The sequence below is a fragment of the Myotis lucifugus genome, unplaced genomic scaffold (genome assembly GCF_000147115.1).
Source record: "Myotis lucifugus unplaced genomic scaffold, Myoluc2.0 scaffold_53, whole genome shotgun sequence".
NCBI classification, from domain to species: Eukaryota; Metazoa; Chordata; class Mammalia; order Chiroptera; family Vespertilionidae; genus Myotis; species Myotis lucifugus.
In genome coordinates, this window is record NW_005871101.1 from 2,634,555 (window position 1) to 2,652,247 (window position 17,693).

Consider the following 17,693-nt stretch of genomic DNA (forward strand, 5'->3'; position numbering starts at 1 on the left):
GTTTACTCTGAATTTATATTAGTTCACACAAACACTCCACCCATGCTTTTGTTCCGGCCCTCCGGTCCAGTTTAAGAACCCATTGTGGCACTCGAGTCAAAAAGTTTGCCCACCCCTGTTCTAGTAGCTAGAATCAGGCAAGAAATTAGATTTTGATATGATTAAAAACATGTCAATTCATTAATCCATATTTCAATTCTTGCTATGTACTATATTAAAGAGGAGTAAAATTTAGAAAAAATCTGTTAAAAATATAGCCTATAAAAATGAAAACCTTTGAATAAGATTTGTTTCAAAACTGATACTTCACATTTAAAGTATCTGTTTAATTTGCAAATATTAGAATGTATAAGAAAAGTCCTAAGAAGTTATAAAATCAATGTTCTACCCAAACCCACCACTACCCCCTAATTTCACTCTATAGGTTTATCCAAGGGAAATGAAACTTCAAGAGGCTAAGGAGTTTTTCTAAGGTCACAAAATATTCAAGTTTATATACTGTCAAAATTATATGATTTTAATGTATATGTTATATGATAAAAATGTCACCATTTATTATTCTAGAAAATAAGTGTTTTTATATCTAATAGTTATCTAAAAATCATAAGCATGAAAAGCTTCAAAAAGCACAAACACAACAGATATATAACTAATCTACTTTCAGTTAAGGCTCAGCTTCCCCTTTTCTTTTATTTACAACTTTCATTATTTTAAACAGGCTCTCCACATCAAATTCTTACCTGTATGTTTTCGAGAATGAGTGATAAGAGAACTAGAGACAGCAAATGCCTTCCCACAAGTATCACACACATAAGGCTTTTCTCCAGTATGCCTACGAACATGATAGGTCAATGTGCTCGCTTGGGCAAATCTCTGTCCACACCTATCACAGACATATGGCTTCTCTCCACTATGCTTCCTATTAGTAAATAAATATAAAGTTATATGCTAATAAGTAAAACAATGTGGAGCATTTTTCATATAGTATTTTAGTTCATTTCATCTTAACAGACCAATTACATGAACCAATAGGTTCAATGGTTTGGTTGTTATCAAAATATCAGTTCTGAGACAGGTCAACAAGTTTTGCCATAATCTTTACATGGTTGTCAAGTGCGCCCCTAATTCTTCAGGCAATTATTTTTCCTTGTCCATTCACTCACTCTTCAAAACTCTTTCCTCAAACCTTCAGCACCTCCTCACCATCCTCACCCTTAGCTGATTTCTTTGCTTCCTATTCCACCGAGAAAAATTTAAGCAATCATAAAATTTCCACTATCACATCTCTCTACCTACAGAGATCTGTACCTATATAGTTTGCTTTCCTTCTTGTTAACTCTGAAGGTGACAGTTCAACTGAATCCAACTACACGAATTTGTATAGTTAAGATACTATCCCCCTGCATTTTCCTTCATGTTACATCATCCATTTTTCCTACCCCATCGGACTGCAGCATATAAATATACTGATGTCTCCCATCTTAAAAAAGACCCTTGACCTTACTTGCTCCTCCACTTTTCTCCCACGTATCAAAAACTTGAGTCTCCAACTGTTCTTTCATTTCTTCCCTACTGATCTCTCCTCTACTAGCCTCTACTACCACATTACTTTCGTCAGAAGCACTGACTGCTGACCTCTCACTTTCCTAGGTCCAAGTCAATTCTGTCTCATCTCCCTATCATCACAATATGACAAAGAAATCACTCCCCTCTGGAATAATTTTCTTCACCTGGATTCTGGGGCAACCCACTCTTCTGGTTTTTCTCTTATATTGGCTGGTCCCTCCTAGTCGCCTTTGCTAGTTCTTGTCCATCTTCCAGAACTCTTAGTGTGTCTCACAACGTCAGTCCTTTGATCCCTTTTCTATCCACATTCATTCTCTTGGCGACTTCATCCAGTGTTATGGCTTTAAATACTATCTATATGTTGATGACTCTCAAATTTATATCTTTAGATCAAACCCTGAATTCCAGACTTAGATAACCAACTGTATTGTATAGCTCCATTCAGATGTCTAATAGCCATCTAAAATTTAACATGTTCAGAATTCTACTCTAACAACTCCTGTACTCCTGCTTAACATCCTCTATCCACAAATTTTCTCTATTTCAGTTCATGGGAATTCCATCTTTTCAGTGGTCAGGCTCAAAACGTCAACATCATCTTCGATCTTTCTTCCTTCTTTCTTCTCTCCCCTCCTCCCAACTTCCCTTCCTTCCTTTCATGCCCCACATCCAATCTGCAGCAAATTCTGTTTGTCTCACATTTATAAATATATCCAGAATCTGACCACTGCTACCTCTAGCTGACCAGCATCATTCTCACTTGGGTTTTACCTAGAGCTTCCTAACTGGTAAATTTGCTTCTACTCTTGCAATCCTATAATCTTTTCCAAACACAGCAGCCAGAATGATCCGCTTAAACAGTAAGCAACATCACATCACTTACTTCTCAATCTCAAGAATAAAAGCTTTATAATGGCCTATAAAACTGTACACCATCTGGACACCTTAAAGCCATTCTGATCTTATTTCCCTCCAGTCACCACAGTTTCCTTGTGGTTCCTTGACTGTGCTAAGGATACTGTATGGTGGAGCCACCTTTAGAAGTTAACTGTATGACTTCTAATACAGCAGTCAATTCATAAGACTATGGTGAATGACAGACTCAAAGATCAAACGTTTTTTGGTTTTGTTTTTTACCTTGCATGAATCTTGAGATTGCTAGAAGTTGCAAATTGTAAATTGCACACATCACATTTATAGGGTTTTTCCTCACCATGATGCATGCGACTATGGAAGACTAGCTGGCATTTCTGAGCAAATCCTTTATCACACAATTCACATTTGTATGGCTTCTCACCTAAAAGAAGAAATAAATAATATCTATATTTAGAAAGAAATACTCTGTTTTAGTTGCTTAAATCATAAACTTTCAAGGGTCCAACAGAACTAGTTTCAGTATTCAGAAAATGTTAAATTGCTAGAAGTAAAAAAGCAAATAGGATCTCTTCTCCCAGATTTCTTAAAATCAACAGTAGAGTTAAAAGAGATTAGTGTTTCTTAATTCATAATAGTGAAAGGTGATCAATGAGAGAAATACACATTGCATCTGAAAAACTACAAATCTAAGTGTACCAATAAAGGAAAATGTAGATGCTGAGGAAGAAATATTGTGTAATGCTAATAAACGTTCAGAAGTTGACAAAGTCTAGGAAGCAGGTGGTGAGATGTGTTAGCAAAATCTGAGAATTGGCCTGAGTTGTAATTACTTTTTTCTCTTTATCAGTTTTAAAATCTTCGTATTAATACTTAGTAAGCTAAACCCAAATTTATGCTTATTTTAACTCTGAGGGAAAATAGTATAAAGAGCTCATGTATTAAGACTAGAGTATCAGTTACAATAAAATAAATAGCCATTAAATACTTGCTCACAATTACAAAGAAATTTTCAACACTTTAACATCCTAAATACTTTTATGAATTGAATACAAGTACGTATCAAATTTTAATCACAAATAGTCAACACTGTATATTAATGCCTTCTCTTTTAAAAGTTTTATTTCAGTTAGAGTATACAAACAATTATATCTCCCATAAATCATTCTTACCTGTATGAGTTCTTACATGTGTTTTCAGCTGGTTACACTGGGTAAATGCCTTTCCACACAAGTGGCAAACATAAGGTTTGACTCCTTTATGTATTCTCATGTGCCTTCTCAAGCTGCTGGCTTCTGAAAACACTTTCCCACATGTGTTACACATTGGCTTGGCCTTGGAATACCTCTGATCCAGCTCTTCCCCAGAGCTCTCCAGCTCATAAGAGTTCTTGACACTGGCTATATTGGACATAGAGTGTTCTTTCAGAGCACAGTTTGGCTGTGATTTTCCACGTTTCCGTTTCACTGTAACAGTTTGCACAATATCTTGGGCTGGAAAAGTATTTTCCACAACTGATGTCAACTCAAGTTCTGAATTATCATTTCTCTGTGCAACCTGTTCAATTACAGGTGTGGACAGTTTATTTGCATCTAGGAATAATTCAACAGATGTATTCTCTAAAATGCTGCTGGGATATTGCACTGTTTTACTCTGCCCTGTTTTCTGGGAGTTGAAGGCCTTCTTCTTCTTTTTAGTTTGAGATGACTTCTTTGCTAAAGCCCCTTGTTTAGGATTTGCCTGAACTAAATCTGTAGACACTTCTGATTTCTCCCGACTGTTATAATCTCGTAGAGTAAGAAGACAAGTCTGTTGATTCAATTCAATGTTTCCAGTAATACTAGATATCTCTGTAGAAGAGGGATTAGCAATAAAAGCAAAATCTTCCATCTTTATTTTACATTTAGTGACCACCTCTTCCACTTTGAGATAGTCAGCAGCCTGATGAATTTCTTTAACATTCCAACTGTAAGGAAACAAGGCTAAATGACAACATTCTGATCAAAGAAAAACTTTTTTTAAAAGAAAAACTGTTTTTGAAACAGAGTTGTGCATATATTTCAATGTCTTTTAAAGACCTAATGAAGCAGAATATGAGAAAGGCATAACTAAGAATGAATCTACAAAATTCATTCATTCACTCAGAGTAATGTTTAGGCAAAAATATCCAGCTTTACAGAACTGAAAAAGATGAAAAATAATGGTTATTCATAGCTATGTATGTACCGCTGCAGAAAAATAAAATGTCTACCTGTTTTAGAAATGTTTTCATTGATTTTAGAAAGAGAGAAGAAGGGAGAGGGAGCTAAAGAAACATCAATTGGCTGCCTCCTGCACACTCCTTAGTGGGGATGGAGCCTGCAACCTTGGAATCAAACCATGACCTCGGTGCATAGGATGACAATCAACCAACTGAGTCACACCGGCAAGGGCAAAATTTCTACCTATTTTAAAAAACACCTGGAACATAAAAGTAGCTGTTGGTAACTTCCTCCTCTCATTCATCCTGAGCCCTTTTCAGATAGCAACCAACTTCCCTGGATTGAAAATAGGAAGAGTCTTTAAAAAATTGTTTTCTATTAATCTTCCTCTGCTCTCCTCCTTCTGTGAGGGACTTTAATGGTGCTTTTCAAATTTTCCTATGCATGTGAACCACCAAGGGATCATTCAGATTCAGTATGTCTGTGGTGGGGCCTGAGTGTCTGCATTTCCTTTTTTTTAAGAGAGACACATTGATTGGTTGTCTCCCGAACACAGCGGAGCAGAGGATCAAACCTGCAACCAAGGTAGCACGCATCCTTGACCGGAAATTGAACCCACGGCCCTTTGGTAAGTAAGCTGATGCTCTAACCACTGAACAACTGGCCAGAGCATGAGTGTCTGCATTTCCAACACACTCTCTGGTGATGCCAATGCTGCTGGTCCATCCATCACACTTGGGTAAACACATTTTAGAATGTGCTCCCTTTGTAACCTGTCTACTTGTGTGTGTGTGTGTGTGTGTGTGTGTGTGAGAGAGAGAGAGAGAGAGAGAGAAAGAGAGAGAGAGAGAGAGATCAACCCAAGTTAGCTAGCAAGTTTGTCATATTAGAATTATCTAGAAAAACTTAAGTCACCTTGTTCATCATTCCAGTCAATTTTTACTCAGCACACCATGTGTGGTACTAAGAGGGATATGAAGAAATAGTCCCTGCCCTCCAGAAGTTTACAACGTAGTGAAAGGTCTGATTACTCTAGCACTGGCTCTGAAATTACTAGCTGAATTAATTACGATAAGTTAGTATCTTTGGGTGCCTCAATTTTCTCAGCTGTAAAATCAGAGTTGAGTTGATATTAACACTAAAAATTATTTGAGGACATGGACACACACACACACGCGTCCTTCAAGTAACCTTTCTACTTGCCATTTTCCCCAAATATTATTTAATTATACAAGAAAAAATAACTTTTTCCTATTCATTATGTGTGAGCCAGAAAAGGGTTTTAGTTATAGCTAATAATATAAATATAGCACTATTAATACATCTTTCTCAGTTCACTGAAAGTATACATACTACAGTATCTACAAATCTCTATCCATTTTCTCATAATCTAATTAAACATGCTTTGCCCTTCAAGTGCCACCTCTATGTTTCCTCTTTAAATTTAGCACTGCAATAGCTTTTTAAATTGTCTTTTATTATACACATATTCATTTTCAGCTAATTATAAACTAGATTTATAGGCTAGTTTGGAAACCTAGTCAACAGTTTAAGGAACATTTTATTCTCTAAGAAAATCCATCCCAAGTTCCTAAACATACTACAAATACACTTTTGGAACATAATCTGTTTGCATATTAAGTCTTTCCCCTAAATAAGAAAGCTTAGTCTTTTCTTATGGCCCTTGGCTATAATTTTGGAATATATATATATCACACACACACACACATACATACATACACACACACACACACACACACACACATATATATAGATATAAAATCAATAATCTTTGGAATCAAGTTAATACTCTATTTGCAATGATAAAGCACAAATGCCCCAGATATAAATATAATCATTGTCTTTTATAGAAAATGTTTTTTCCATGTATATAGTATTTTCATTTTCTAAAAACATTATGTTTCTCCTTAAGTATTTTTACTGATTTTGGTACATAATCTATTATTAAATTACAATAAATGGGAGACACCATTAGAATGAAAGCCAAATTTACTTTATCATTTTTTATACTTTGGTCTCATATTATAATTATGTTTAGTGCTCCATAAAATGAACCATCAAACAGATAACAAGGTCAGGTAATCTTAAAGACCAATATGAACTAGCATTGTGTCACTCATTAAAACTTAATTCATACAAATTATGTATCTATTTCATAGGTAGTCTATAATCTCATTACAGTTAAGAGAACCAATCAACACTTTTTATGTCAATAATTGATATGCTTTTGTTTCCAAGCATTAAGTTACAGTGCTTGAAAATCTGCTTTCACCTTTTGAACTGTCATTGAAAGTCATTTAATTACATATAGCAGGTATCTGGCTAAATGTTTTATATGAATAATTCATTTAATCCTCAGGACATGCCTATGAAATCCTATGTAGTAAAAGGGTAATATGCAAATAGACCAAACTGCAGAAGGAACGAAAAACCAATCAAAGTGTTATATGCTAATGATATGCTAAGGTTGCTCAACCGCTCGCTATGACGTGCACTGACCACCAGGGGCAGACAGTCAACTGGTAGACCAGTCACTATGATGTACACTAACCACCAGGGGGCAGATGCTCCAACTGGCAGGTTAGATTGCTGCTGGGGTCTGGCTGATTAGGCCAGACACACCCTGGAGCCCTCCCACAGTCCCTCCCCGGCCCAATCGTGCACCAGTGGGGTCTCTCAGCCTGGCCTGTGCCCTCTTGCAATCAAGGACCCCTTGGGGGGTGTCGGAGAGCCGGTTTCAGCCCAATCCTGCAGGCCACTCCCCTTGGGAGGGTGCCAGATGCAGGGCTCATGGATGGCAAGCGCTGAGCCTGTGGCAGGCACAGTGGGGCTGGGATGAGCGGGAGCTGCAGGTAGGAATTGCAGGTAGGAACTGCAGGTGGCGTGGGACTGCAGGTTTCGGCCTGATCCCTGCAGGCCACCAAGAGGGTCCCACCCGTGCATGAATTCGTGCACTGGTCCTCTAGTCTATTATAATATCCATTTTACATACAAATGAAGGGTCAAAGGTCCAAGGAAATTAAATAATTTTTCCAAGGTAAGTGTTAGAACTAAAATTTGATCAAGGTAATCTGGCTCCTGAGTTCACTTAATTCTCTGCTACTCTGTTTTCTCTTTCTTTGTGTTTAATGTTATTTTCTTTCTTAATTTATTTTTTAAATTAATAACTAGCATTCTAGATCTTAATTTAAAGGAGGGAGGGGAGAGGGAGGGGGAGAGGGGGAGAGGCAAAGAGAGAGAGGAAGAGAGAGAGAGAGACAGACAGACAGACAGACATCAGTCGACTCCCGAAACCTGGGTATGTGCCCTGACCAGTACTTGAACCTGCCACCTCTTGGCGTATAGGCTGATGCTCCAACTAACAGATCCACACTGGTCACTGCTATTTATTCTGTTTTTTTAATCACTAAGTTACACAGACTTTCTATTTTTGGTAAAGTCGTCTCTTACATTATGGCTGGGCGCAAACAATTAGCTCCTCGGGAAAGATATGCACCAAAAAGATTGACTGAACATCTGGCTTTTGTTTATGAAAGCGCAGTCAGATGCTCTTCAGTGTGTTCAGACCAACTCGATATTTTCCTGGCAAAGTTCACTGAGAAAGGGAAAACACTAAATTGAAGAGCAACCAAAATGCACTGGTTTTGTGGTTTATATTAAATATTCTGAATTTTTAATCAGAGGCACTTCTATAGTCAACTACTCAATAAATTTAAATAATTTATCATCAGATTAATGTATTACACAGCTGTTCCTTTATTCAACTCATACGGAACTGACTCAATGAATACACCATTTAAAAAATAATTCCAAAACGGCATGAATGTTTCTTTTTCAAAAGTATTAACGAACACCATGGTTCTAGCTTTTTAAAGAGATCCATTTCCACGATAAGGTGCAATATAAAAGAGAGGGAAGAATTTTGTTTAATGTGCATGTGCTTATATCTACAAAATCATCTGGAAAAGAAAAAATATTTTTCAAAATGTTAATGGTTATCAATAGGTGGCAGAATTTCAGGTGTTCCATTTTTTTCTTCTAATTTTTCTCCAAGAAATGTAGAATTAAAGTGGGAGAGGAAGGTAGAGAAGAGAAAACCAAGGAAACTAATGTTCACTGGGAGATAGGCCTTCAAGTAAATCCTTAATCTTCACAGTAATATCAAGGTAATTATTACCATTCTCATTTTTAGAGATGGGAAAACTGAGGCCCAGACAGGTTGCATCTTGCTCAAAGAGACATAGTGACTGACAGGCAAGATCTAATTCTAAAGCCCATAATCTTTCTATGTAAGAGATGGAGGAAAGACAAGAGTAATCTGGATTCTCCTTCTTTAAATCCGCTCCACCTTTTCCCCCACAAACTAACTGATATTAAGCTAATTGTGCAGATCATTACCTATCGTAGACACACAGTGCCTTCGTTAAGTCCTCAGTACCTTTCTCCTGTTGGTGCAGTGACAGCATTAAGCATATCAGAGAACCACTGGAGCACCTTGGACCTAACTGAAACATCAGTATTGATAACTTTACAAAGATAACAGGGCTCGCTGCCACTGAAGTTATTTTCCTGAATCAAGATCAGGAAGAGATCCTGCACACTGCTATTTATAGCTGGAAATGGGAGCAACTATTAAATGAACACAGAGGTTCTTCCTTCTTTCTCCAATCTATACTCCTTCACCTCAAACAACTTAAGAGGCAGGGGAAAGTGAGGGAGAGAGAAGACCAGAGGAACATAAAGACCAAAGAGCAGGGGGAAACTAGAATTCACTGTGTTTAATCTTCAAATCTACATAACTGAAATCACCGGCTTTGTTTCAGTAGGTAAATCAAATATGTCAGAAACAAGGCTTTTAATCACATTCACATCCGTGCTTAAAAAAATGTGGTCTGTTCACCAAAATCAGTGCTACTGACTTCTTTGAAAAACAAACAGAAAACAACAACATTGTGCACATCAATATTTGAAGACTCCAAGTTCAGGGACTGAATGTAACAAATACAAATCTACTTTTCTTCCTAAGACTACCCATTAGCTTTTATAAGTGAAGAAAAAAAGCAATGTGTACTTTACCTGTCAAGGTTTAAAGTTCCTGTGTATATAAACTCCAACAGTTTCTTAAATCCATCTGCCTTCACCTGACTCTGATCCAGAAAGACGTTGTTGTCGGAAGTGCTTCTGTAGATGGCACCGAAATACTCACTGAACGAGGCCAGCACATTCCTGTGAGCTTTAAACTGGAATTCCCCAATCACGACGGTGCAGTCACAGAGAAAGCCTGCTTCCCGCTGTTTGTTCAGCCTCTCCAAAAGGTGCTCACAGTGGTGCGAATACTGCATTTTGAGATCAGAGTGGAACTTTATTTACCCTTGTTCTAAAAGACAAAAAGAAATGGCAAGTCAGTAATCCTAAGTTTTCCTCAAACGTGTCACCCAAGCAATTGGTAAGGGGAGAAGGGGTGTAGGACCTAACATGAACGGGAATAAAGTCGGTTCTCATTTTATCCTCCACGCCCCCCGCCCCCAACCCGAAAATGCTTATCAAACAGATACGGTCAAAATGCTCAGGGGTGAGTCCCTTCCATCTCTGTTCCACCTTGGCCAGCTAACACCGTCCTTTGAACACGTCAATAAATGACAATGGTTGGAAAAGGCTCCCTGGAGCTGAAGAAGCAGCACCACAAAACTTCTCGCCTTCCGGTTTGGCTCAGTGGATAGAGCGAAGGCCTGCGGACTCAAGGGTCCCGGGTTCGAGTCCGGTCAAGGGCATGTACCTTGGTTGCGGGCACATCCCCAGTGGGGGGTGTGCAGGAGGCAGCTGATCGATGTTTCTCTCTCATCGATGTTTCTACCTCTCTATCCCTCTCCCTTCCTCTCTGTAAAAAATCAATAAAATATATTTAAAAACAAACAAACAACTTCTCGCCTTTGTACCAGCGGAACCTTCAAACTTTTAAGCTCGGGAGGCGGACCTATGTTAAGAAAAAAACAAAAAACAACTAACCAGTGAGACCTGATTCCTTGGGACAGAAGCGGAAAAGACCGGTAGGAGTCCCTTGTAACTGCCCCCACACCCCGAAGCCCGTTAGCCTCCGCGGTGCACACAGCGGCTCCGAGACGCGAGCCGGGTGCCCCGGGGGCGGAGAAGGCGCGGGACCGAGAGTTGTCAAAGGTCCGGTCCCGATCCGGGGACAGGCCACGCCCCCTGCCTTCCCCCTGCTCCGCTCCCGGTGGCTTCCAGAGCGGCCACCTGAGCCCGTCTCTCCCGGCGTCTGCCGCCCTGCCCTCTGCCCAGCTCCCACTCCCCCAAACTCCCACAGCAGAGGTGGAAGCCAAGGCCAACGGCGGGCTGCCCCGACCAAGCTTCCCACGTTAATGAGTTCGTCCCGACTTGAGCTCGAACCCCAAGGTGCCTGTTCCCCCTCCTTCCCCCTCAAATGGCCCAGGGTCTGGAAAGAGCGGGCACAGTGGGCTGGGGTGAAGACAGAACTCACCTAGAGCCACCCAGCCGGGGACACTGTTTCTTCACTCTCTCCCCGCCATCTTGAGAGGACGTCACCACGCCCAGCTCCGCCTTTCCCTTCTTCCTCCACGACGACGTCACATCCGGGTCCGGGAGCCCCTTGGCAACCCCGGAGGCTTTAGGACCGTGGAGGCCCCACACCAGCCGGGGCTGAACTGGCCGGTCCACACCCCCGCTTCACGCCGACACCTTACATGCCAGGGCCCCCCTCCCCAAAATAGCGAGCGTCAAAGACAGGAGACCCCAGGGATCGCTCGCAGCGCCCCGCCTGCGTCCTCATTCTCAGCGCCTGGTCGGCCAACCGTCCGGGTCTCGCGCTCGGGCCGCGGCCGGTCAGAGCCGCTCCGCAGGCCGCTTTCTGGCAGCCAAAGTGCGCACTGCATGCTGGGGCTTGTAGTTGCTTGTCTTCTCCCATCATCCTTTCCTTCCTCGGGAAAAACTGCTTTGTGTACTGGGCTGTCGGCTGTGGGGAGTTTTTTTTGAGCTGAGACCGATGACCCCTTTGCCGTGTACATACCCGAAAGCTCTTGGGACCTCCTGGGTTTTGTTTGCATCAGCCAACTGTAGCCCACTTCCCACGACGCCCTTACCAGGCACAGAAGTCTGACGCGCGAAAGCCGAGCAAGGATGTAGGGCGCACTGGGCATGCGCAGCATTGGAGGAAGGTGGGCGTTATACCGGAAAAGGTTCCGAGTCGGGGCTAAAAATATTTTAATGCAATTGTTTACGTCGCATTCGGATTTTTGTATGGTGAAGGAAAGGGATGCCAGCTTGCATAATATACAAGGAGCGCGGAAACATTAAGATAAATCGTGTTGTGTTGGGGTGGATTCTTTCCTAGTACCCGCAGACATCCTAAGTCTCAGGAAACCAAAACTTCAACATTTTTGATTGTTAAAAGTTGTGTCGGGACCATAGGAAATTTACTCGCAACTTTATTTTTAAAGGGCAGCCTCAACTGAACTAATTCGTTGCTTCTCTCTGAAGAGTTTCCCAACCAGATTCTGTTTTCTGTTTTTATAACGTCTGTATACTCAGAAGTCTGTGCATAAAAATACAGCCATTATGTTTATAAAGAAAAATGTTGAGGCTGATTCTTTCTTGATTTTGTTACTAAACTCAAGGGTTTCGCTGCTTGGGGTGCTGTATTAAAACAAGAGGTGATTGTTGCAAGGTAGTTTTATTTACTTGCAGCAAGTAAAAGAGATGGGGATTCATGGCCAAAGCTGTCTCCCAGGAGAGAGGCTTAGCCATTGCTATTTGGTCAGGTACACAACTGCTTTCTTCCTTACAGTTGGCTACATTTATCTAATCTAGTTCCTGCCGACCTCATCCTGTTTACAGTTGGTATGTAAAATACTGTGCTACATGTTAACATTTAGCAAGAGTAACGTTTAGTAAGAATGACCCAGACCTTGAGACCCTTGTCCCAACAATTTTATCTTTCTGAGTATACTTTTTTTCTCATTTCACTTTTTTGTCGGAACACTTTTTGATGATTTATTAATTCAGAAATATTTATGAGTCTCTCCTTGGTGCCAAGCATGACACTAGTATAAAGAATAAGAATAAAGCATGGTCTCTGGGGAAAATTAATGGAAAACCTAATGACATAATAGAGTGTTCAGGAGGTCACAGGGCTAAGAGTTTTCACACTGATTTCCCTGCTAGGCTGTACATTACATTATTTTCCCAGTATCAATCAGGTTGTGAGTTGAAGTAAAAAAAAAAAAAAAAAAAAAAAAAACCTTAATCAATCAATAAAAATTAAAAAAATAAGGAAAATTAAGTTTGGAGCCCTTCCTGCACATGGCACGCCATGAATAAAAACATTTGGTAAACAAATGAAATAATACCCAAACCGAAAGTTGAATTTCCGAAGGGTGTCCAAGTTACTGTCTTTAAAGAAAAAACCAGGCATATTAATTTTAGGATAAAAGGGTTGTTTCCGCCCGGTTTCGAACCGGGGACCTTTCGCGTGTTAGGCGAACGTGATAACCACTACACTACGGAAACCTGGGTGGTGGGAGGGCTTCTGAAAACCCTAGATATAGACATTGTAATTTGTGGGTCACTTACTCTTAACTAAGTAAGATTAATGTAACTTCTAATTGAAAGAAGAAAATAAAACCAGAAAGAGGAAAATAACTATGTTGAACAATGCTATTATTTCAAAAATTAGAATTTGGTGCACTTTTTTTAAAAGCTCTCTCTCCCCCGCGGCCGCGGTACCCGCTAGTTGCCCTTCTCTTGGGTACACTTTCTTCTATGAGAAACAAGGGTTTATTATGCATCTTTTCCCAGCGTGGCGTTGCTGAGAGTGCCAGGCGAGTTTGGGGGGCTTAGCTGGAACGGCGCGTCCTCGCGGATCCCAGAGTCCCCGATCCCGCAGGCTCCCCTCACCAAACCCCAATGCAGGGATTTAGCCAGTGAGAAAGAAACTCTTCCAAGCCCCTAGTGGAGGGACGTGTAATAGCGTTTGAATTTCCTCCCTTGCTTCCGTACACCACAGCTTTTACTAGTAAATTGCGTGCTTACAGGTGTGCAAAATTGGGGGTGGGACTCAGATACCCAAATGCACTTTTTTGGCACGCAAGGTACTTAAATGCTTCCTTCTAAGCCCGAGTGAGCTTCATATGACTGAAGGACTATCACTTTTCCTGCAAAGAGACAGACACACCCTTAGGCCTAAAAATCCAGACTATTTCAGAGTAAGAATTACTACTAGCTTCCATATTACCCAGGGAGATAACCTGATGAGATTGTGAGATTCTACCATTTTGGTTTTGAGTGCATTGTGCTTACAAACCACACAAAAGAAACACAACCATTGCCCAGTATATAGAAACAATAAGAAAAGTTTTTATTTTTTTAATTTTATTTTATTGTTTAAAGGATTACAAGTAGTAGTACATATGTCTCCTTACCCCCCCCCCGGCCCAATTGACCTTACCCCGGCCTCCCCTACCCCCCGGCACATGCAATAATAAAAGTTTTTAAAACCCACTTAGGCTTTTTTTTCCCTTTTCTCTTTTGCTCAATTTCTCCACCCCTTCCCCGGCTCCCTCCTGACAGCTATCAGACTGCTCCTCTATGAATGAGTCTGTCTCTATTTTGCTTGCTAGTTCTTTCTGTTCATTAGATTCCACATGAGTGAAATTGTATGTTAAAACCCACTTTAAATCTTTATTGACTTGAGAGAGGGGAAGGGGACATAGATTTGTTGTTCCATTTACTTATGCATTTATTGGTTGATTCTTGTACTCGTATATGTCGGGACCTGGAATCGAACCCGCTACGTTGGAGTATCGGTTGGACACTATAACCAACTGAGAGCTCCCAGCCAGGGCTTGCTTTAAATCCTAGCATTTTTCCTCCTCCTCTTTTCAGGAGTTGTCTGGGTTCCAAAAGCAGGAACCCTGCCCCCACTGCTGGGACGACCTTCCCCTGTCTAATCTCTCCACCTTTCCCCAGAGCTTTCCCCAAGCCCCTGGACAGACACTTACTAACTAGAATTCAATGGTCTGGGGAAAGAAAACGTTTTCTAGCTATTCGAGGTATTCGAGAAAACCACTTGTGAGGGGTCAGATTGTATTTTCGGGGAGGAAAATGGGGTTTTCCTGATAACGGTGATCCGGGATTCCAGGGGTGAGGGAGAGAAGCCGCGGCGACAGCGGTAACTTGGAGCTCTCTGTGCGTCCGGAGAGTCTGTGGGTCCGGGATGTGCCTGCCCAGACGCTGCGGGACCTTGCGGGCCTCGGGCTCTGCGGGACCTTGCGGGGCGTTTGTGACGCGGCGTTCCAGGCCCTCCGCTCGCACGCATCACTGGGAGCTGGGAGGGAGGGCAGGGGCCGCGCCCCGCACCGGGCGTCCTCCTGGCCGCGGGCCGCAGCCAGGACCGCCGCGCCGGCCAGGAGGCCCGAGGCGGTGGCGGCGCGGGCGGCATGAGCAGCTACCAGCTCCCGGTGGTGATCGACAACGGCTCGGGAGTGATCAAGGCGGGCCTGGCTGGGTCCCGGGAGCCGCAGTTGATGTACCCGAACATTATCGGCCGTGTCAAAGGCCAGAGCTGGGCCCAGGGCGTGCAGGAGCTGTGCGTGGGTGACCAGGCGCAGAACCACAGAAGCTCGCTGTTCATCAGGTACCGCCTTCTCCTGGCGGGCAGGACCCGCGGGGAGGGGGCGGAGGGGGAGCCCAGATGAGGTGCTCAGAGGGTGAGAGAAAAGGTGAGGAAGCCAGGAGAGCCGCAGCTCGCCGGCCTTATTGGAAATGCACGGGCCACAGCCCTCCCGGGATACGAAGCATCTAATGAGTGAATATTACTTGCTCTCTGGATCTGTACAGATGCACGCAAACATATACATTTAAGTTGCACTCATAAAATGCAAGTTCACTTAAGCATGTTACTTAATTCATGGTACCTTTGTCGTTTGGGTGGTTGTTTCAAATTAATTGGTAATAAAATTGTACTGTTAGGTGAACATCCCCCTCCCCCCCCACTTTTGTAACTCACAAGGGGTTTTCCCAAGTGGATGTGGGGAACGGAAAGCAACAGAAATTGCAGAGGAAAGTAGTTGTTCTCCTTTTGCTGGTAGTTACCTTCTCTGAGAAACCCTGGCAGTCACTGCCCATAAAGGGATCCTAGCGATACATATGGGCATTAACCCAGGTTGGAAGGGTAGACACTGCCATTGATGCTATTGTTCTTTCTACAGCTACCCAGTGGAGCGTGGTCTCATTACTTCCTGGGGGGACATGGAGATCATGTGGAAGCATATCTATGACCATAGCCTGAAGCTAAAGCCCTGCGATCACCCGGTTTTGATTACTGAGCCAGCACTGAACCCACTCGCCAACCGGCAACAGATCACTGAAATATTTTTTGAGCATCTGGGGGTTCCTGCCTTCTATATGTCCATCCAGGGGGTGCTGGCTCTCTTTGCTACTGGCTTCACCACTGGCTTTGTGATGACCTCGGGGGCTGGGGTGACTCAGTGTGTGCCCATTTTTGAAGGTTACTGTTTGCCTCATGGTGTCCAGCAGCTACATCTGGGGGGCTTTGACCTCACCAACTACCTCATGAGTCTGTTGAAGGACCATGGCATCATACTGCTTAGTGCTACCGACAGAAGGATTGTCACAGAAATTAAGGAAACCTCTTGTTACGTGGCCATGAACTATGAAGAGGAAATGGCCAAGGAATGTGGTAGTATGGAGAAAGTTTACCAGCTACCTGACGGGAAGGTGATCAAGCTCTACGACCAGCTCTTTAAATGTCCAGAGGCCCTCTTTTGTCCCTCTCTCATGAACCTCGAGACGATGGGCATTGATAAGATGTGCTTCAGCAGCATAATGAAATGCGATAAAGATCTGAGGAATTCCCTTTTCTCCAATATTATCCTTGCTGGGGGATCAACCTTGTTCCCCAACTTAGACAAGCGGCTCATTAAAGAAATAGCAAATATGGCGCCTCCCAATACCCCTGTGCAGGTCAGAGCTCCCCCAGAACGGAAAATATCCGTGTGGATGGGAGGCTCTATTCTTGCATCCCTGTCTGCCTTCCAGGATGTGTGGATCACTGCTGCGGAGTTTAAAGAAGTAGGTCCCAACGTAGTACACCAAAGATGCTTCTGAATATGGGTAAAATGCTTACAAGAAACTGTTGCAAGTGTGTGGGACAGAAAACTTTGGATATTGTGTTTCTGGGAGAACGGAAAATATTTCAGTTATCGGAATGTCCATGTCTCTGTTGCATTTCTGTAATGGGGGAGAATAATGGTGAAGCAGTAAAACAACAAGTTTATTGAGGAGGACGAAATTAAATGCTACAGGAAACATTATTTTTGACTTTGGAGATCTTACATTTCCCTTGGAGAGAGAACGACTTGTGGTGCAACATGTTATGTGACAAATGAGAGATGTAGATTTAAGTTCGATGAAGTTTAAGGAAAGGAAGGTTGCTATGAGAAAAGATTTCATAGCAAAAGTATGCCATCATAGATGGAATGGCATTAGGATGGGTAGGGGTAGAGGGACAGAGGGCAGATATCCAGAAAAGCATAATGGAAATGAACAAGGGACTAGAGATGAAAACGAACTAAGCATATTCAAGGCATGTTCAGTGAGTGGTTTTGTTAAAATGAAGAAAAAACTCATATGGAGCAGACTAAGAGCAACACTAGGAAGGTAAATTAAGGCCAGAGGCTGGAAGGCTTTGTGTTAAATGTCATATAAGCAAAGGGGAACAATTAAAGATTTAAAAGCAGAAGACATAAGGGAATTCAGATGAATGTGGCAATAATTTGGAGGATAAATTGGGGAGGCTCTGGAGATTTGATGATCAGTTAAAAACTAGACATAATATAGTTGAGTCTTGGTCCAGCTGGTGTGGCTCATTGGTTTAGTGTCGACCTATGAACCAGGAGGTCACAGTTTGATTCCTGGTCAGGGCACATGCCTGGGTTGTGGGCTGATTCCTTGGTAGGGGGCATAGCCGATCAATGATTC

The 17,693-nt window shown here is 42.2% G+C and overlaps 3 protein-coding genes and 1 non-coding gene across 7 annotated transcripts in view; 1 reads left to right on the top strand and 3 right to left on the bottom strand.

Moving 5' to 3' along the window:
- The window catches only part of LRRIQ4 (leucine rich repeats and IQ motif containing 4), a 62,019-nt gene extending 52,148 nt beyond the window's left edge, over window positions 1–9,871 (bottom strand). Inside the window, exon 1 of the mRNA XM_006088861.3 lies at window positions 9,738–9,871. The gene's annotated coding sequence lies outside the window, so the exon portion shown is untranslated. The remainder of the gene's footprint in view (window positions 1–9,737) is intronic.
- The window catches only part of MYNN (myoneurin), a 17,909-nt gene extending 6,116 nt beyond the window's left edge, over window positions 1–11,793 (bottom strand). The window contains exons 1-5 of one of the 4 annotated variants that reach the window (XR_001348232.2): window positions 11,158–11,595; window positions 9,738–10,038; window positions 3,612–4,405; window positions 2,704–2,863; window positions 741–919 (exon numbers count right to left, since the gene is read on the bottom strand). Coding sequence is in view for 3 of the 4 variants with exons in the window: in XM_023753905.1 (XP_023609673.1) it covers window positions 741–919; window positions 2,704–2,863; window positions 3,612–4,405; window positions 9,738–10,003 (1,399 nt within the window). In the remaining variant the exon portion in view is untranslated. Of the gene's footprint in view, window positions 1–740; window positions 920–2,703; window positions 2,864–3,611; window positions 4,406–9,737; window positions 10,039–10,667; window positions 10,814–11,157 lie in introns of those variants that run through there. The other 3 variants (XM_023753905.1, XM_006088863.3, XM_023753904.1) reach the window with 3 other exon arrangements.
- A 1,336-nt stretch (window positions 11,794–13,129) lies between these two features.
- On the bottom strand, window positions 13,130–13,202 carry TRNAV-AAC. The gene has a single exon. It is a non-coding gene; the product is annotated as a tRNA-Val (tRNA).
- A 1,928-nt stretch (window positions 13,203–15,130) lies between these two features.
- ACTRT3 (actin related protein T3) lies at window positions 15,131–17,012 on the top strand. The gene is made up of 2 exons (XM_006088867.3): window positions 15,131–15,327; window positions 15,902–17,012. Exons 1-2 carry the CDS (start codon window positions 15,131–15,133, stop codon window positions 16,818–16,820), a joined length of 1,116 nt encoding a protein of 371 aa, XP_006088929.1. The 3' UTR covers window positions 16,821–17,012.
- The last annotated feature ends 681 nt before the right edge of the window (window positions 17,013–17,693 follow it).